This window comes from Amblyraja radiata, chromosome 23, assembly GCF_010909765.2.
Source record: "Amblyraja radiata isolate CabotCenter1 chromosome 23, sAmbRad1.1.pri, whole genome shotgun sequence".
NCBI lineage: Eukaryota > Metazoa > Chordata > Chondrichthyes > Rajiformes > Rajidae > Amblyraja > Amblyraja radiata.
Window position 1 is genome coordinate 24,160,880 of NC_045978.1, and position 3,786 is coordinate 24,164,665.

The 3,786-nt window shown below is 37.4% G+C and overlaps 1 protein-coding gene across 1 annotated transcript; it reads right to left on the bottom strand.

Moving 5' to 3' along the window:
• Positions 1–254: 254 nt before the first annotated feature.
• Positions 255–1,782, bottom strand: id1 (inhibitor of DNA binding 1, HLH protein). The gene is made up of 3 exons (XM_033041818.1): positions 1,330–1,782; positions 1,156–1,216; positions 255–821 (listed from the first exon to the last, which is right to left on the bottom strand). The coding sequence occupies exons 1-2, from the start codon at positions 1,684–1,686 to the stop codon at positions 1,175–1,177; spliced, it is 399 nt and encodes a 132-aa protein (XP_032897709.1). The 5' UTR covers positions 1,687–1,782; the 3' UTR covers positions 255–821; positions 1,156–1,174.
• Between the last annotated feature and the right edge of the window lie 2,004 nt (positions 1,783–3,786).

The window sequence follows — 3,786 nt, forward strand, 5'->3', positions numbered from 1 at the left end:
AGGAAATAGGCGACGTTTCGGGCCGAAACCCTTCTTCAGACAGATCATCTATCCATGTTCTCCAAAGGTGCTGCTTGACCTGCTGAGTTACTCCTGCACAAATATGGGTGTACAGAAAGTTTGCTGTTTTCAGTGTTTTGAATTGTAAAATAGCCATCCAGGGTCAGGCCAAAAGTAAAACTACCAATATCTTCTTCAACCTTCATTTATAACTATCCATCAAATGTTTGTACAAAATTCACAAAGATATAATGTATCATTTCACTTGTTTTATTTCAGTACTTAAGACATACTTCAAAAAAAGATTCACTTAAAAAAATATTAATTTAGTACAACATTGTTGTAAACATTTGAATACACTTACAAAGTATAAAATTTACAAATGAATCACCCATAGATCTCTAAGGATGTTACATAATATCTGGCAATTCTAGATTCCCAACGAATGTCTCATTTAACAGCTTGGCGGCGACAGAAGCGACCGCACACACAGAGGAATGGCGTGTGTTAACTGCACTTAATACTCTTTTGCTAGGCGTGACACTAGGAGCAACTAAGTCCGATTTTTCCCTTCTCCTGGCTTCCGAGTCACCTGGATGGGATGGAGACTAACAATAATCAAACGGGTTCCCAGAGTCCTGGAGAGCTGGCCCCGTGCAAGTCTGTGCCCCCTTTTATGACAGTCTATGAAACGCGAGTTCCAAAACACGATGGAGTAGTGTTTTCCTCGCTGTTTCTCCGCTTTTATTCCCTTGCCAGGGACCGCGGACGTATACAGCATTGTCCATAGCCCGATCATTTTTGTACTTGGCATCTGAATACTGCAATGAGGGAAAAAAAAGCACATTAGATCTTTCATTCAAACGCAACTAATATTAAATTGAATATAAAATATTCCCATCTCATTTATTTTATTCTTAAGTGCAATGTGCCGAAATGCACTATAAATTATTGGCATCCCAATTATTTTTAAGTGTTGTGTTCTAAAGTGCACCATAAAGTATTTTCACCCCGATTATTCAAGTACTGTTCCAAAATCTATTAATGATTAATGCAATTATGCAATATCTTCCATGCATTAAACTATTCCCAAGAAATTAGTTACAATTACAAGGTGGCCCTGTTACATTTCAGAAACATCTCCGTTGTACGTACCTGCAAGTCTGTTTGACACTCAGCGACACAAAATGCGGTCATCACTGCTCACACATGGTGCCTGGAAACAAAATGAACAAAACATTAAATTCCATCATCCTAGGAGTCATTTTCATCACGTTAAAGGCAATTTATCTCTTTAACGCCACAAAGTTAGAGAAGTTGAATAATTACCTCTGCTGAGATGACAGCCACATCGGCGTTGAGTGGGGTTCGGGATGGGGCAGTGTTCCCGGAAGCAATGTTCGACTGGCCATCTAATTCCAACTGCAAATCCCAGATATAGTCGATGACATGCTGCAGGATCTCCACTTTGCTGACTTTCTTGTTCTGGGGGAGAGTGGGCACCAGCTCTTTCAGTTTGCTGTAGCAGCCGTTCATGTCGTACAGGAACATGGTCATCTGCTCGTCCAGCAAAGGGGGCATCTTACACTTGGCGATTGCGATGCTTTGCTCGGAAAGGCATCTCACCACGTCCTCGTTGCATCCCTGTCGCTTGAGGGAGCAGGCACCACCACCAACCACTTTCATTCTTGCAGAGAGAGAGAGAGAGAAATGCACCACCAAAAGGTTTTTCACAAACCAGACTGAGCAATGCTATGACAAGTCTACAGCCGCCGAGTGCTTGCTTTTATAAGCGCTAGCTGCACAGTGGGAGTTTTCTATACATAAAGCCACCCCTCGGGTCCACAGCGAATCACATCTGGTGGCAAGGACTGAGTGGGCAAGGTTTGTTGCCTTTCTCAGCAAATGGGAAGTCAGTGTGTGTGTGTGTCAGGGTATGAACTCTTGTCAAGTATGGAAGGGAGGGGGGGAGGAGGAGGGGGGGGTTGGGAAACGGGGAAAGACTTGCAAAAAGGAAACAAATGTCAGTAGTTCGTTGAAGATGTGGGAATGCAGCTGTGTGTGTCTGTAGGCGTGGAGGTGGGAGTCGTGGGCGGGAGAAGTAATTCAAGGGAATGTAAACTTATCAGATGTGCAGGGAAGGTTTTTAAATTATCTATAGATCCCATTATTTTCCTTATTTACCAGGATAGTCAAAAATAACCCGCTAAAATCCCAACATTTACTGTGTGAAATGGGTCATAGCGCATCTCGACTTATTGCAATATAAGCAACAAAATACCTTTGTATAGCCAGCATTGTCATTGTAATCGCAGTGTAGAGGCATTCTAACAGCTTGAAATGTACTGGAATGTTGCAAAGCAGAATAATTTCTCTTTCTGAAGGTCCTTCTGAAGCAGTTTCAGTGAAAACATTTTGAACCATTTGCAATTTCTCATTTGGATAGTTTAAAGAAAAGTAACAAAAGATGTATAATCAGCAAATGAATCGACAGTGGATTTAATACAGTAACTGTCAAAAGCAGGACAATGTTAGGTAGAAACAAGAAACTGCATATGCTGGTTTACGAAAGGGCACAAAGTGTGTGACATAAAATACATACTTTAAGACATCTTAAAATAAAATATTACTTGTCGACAACCGTTAATATGTTGCAATCCTAAGCAGTATCCTATGCTTTATACATTTATTTATCACTAGTGTAAAATTACATTTAGATTTTTTTTAAATCACTACTCTGAGCTCAATGGCCTTTTTGAATGATAGAAAAATACAGCATGGAAACAGGCCCTTCTGCCCACCGAGTCCAAACCGACCCATTCACTAGTTTTATGTCATCCTACTTTCTCATCCATTCTTGCAAAAGAAAATATTTTAAAAGTATTATTTTAAAATTGCTTCTGCTTATAATTATTTTTAATGTGAATTAGCATTTTTTTTTAAATTTGCAATTGTGCAATAAGTTTTGCATTAAAAGGAAAATAAGTAAAAGGTGCATTATGTATATAATTGTTTTAATGTAAATTCGTTAATGTGCATTAAATTTGTAATTGTGCAATTAGTCTTAAAAAATAAAATTAATGCATTCTGCATGTAATTGTTTTTAATGTGAAATTGCAATTTTTGAATTTGAAATAAATTTATAATTGTGCAATAAGTGCTTTTCTTAAAAGTAAAAGTATTGAAAAGTGCACTATATAATTGTTTTATGTGAAATTACAATTTTTGAATTTGAAATAAATTTACAATTGTGTAATGTTTTCTCAAAAAGTATAACTATTGAAAAGTGCATTCTGCATGTTGTTTGTCGTGTGTAATTGCAATTTCATGAATTATAACTAAATTTACAATTGTGCAGTAGGTAGTTTTCATCAAAGTAAAACTATTGGAAAGTGCACTCTGCATATAATTGTTTGTAATGTGTAATTGCAATTTATAAGTTTACACTTGTGAAAATGTAGTTTTCTTAAAAGTAAACCTATTGGAAAAGTGCATTCTGCATATAATTTTAGTGTGTAATTGCAATTTATGAATTAGAAATAAACTTACAATTGTACAATAAGTAGGATTGTGTTTTAAGTAAAACTATTGGAAAGTGCATTTTGCATATAATGGCTTTTTTAAACGTGAAATCTCAAGTTTTGAAGTTTGTCCAATAATAATAAAGTAGTTCTCTCTCTTTTTTGTGTCACACACACATGCACACATGGGAAAGCAAGCTGGGGCAGCGTTGTTCAGATGCGATCCATTTCGAGGAATAGGCAGGGCATTTTCCCACTGCTGGAG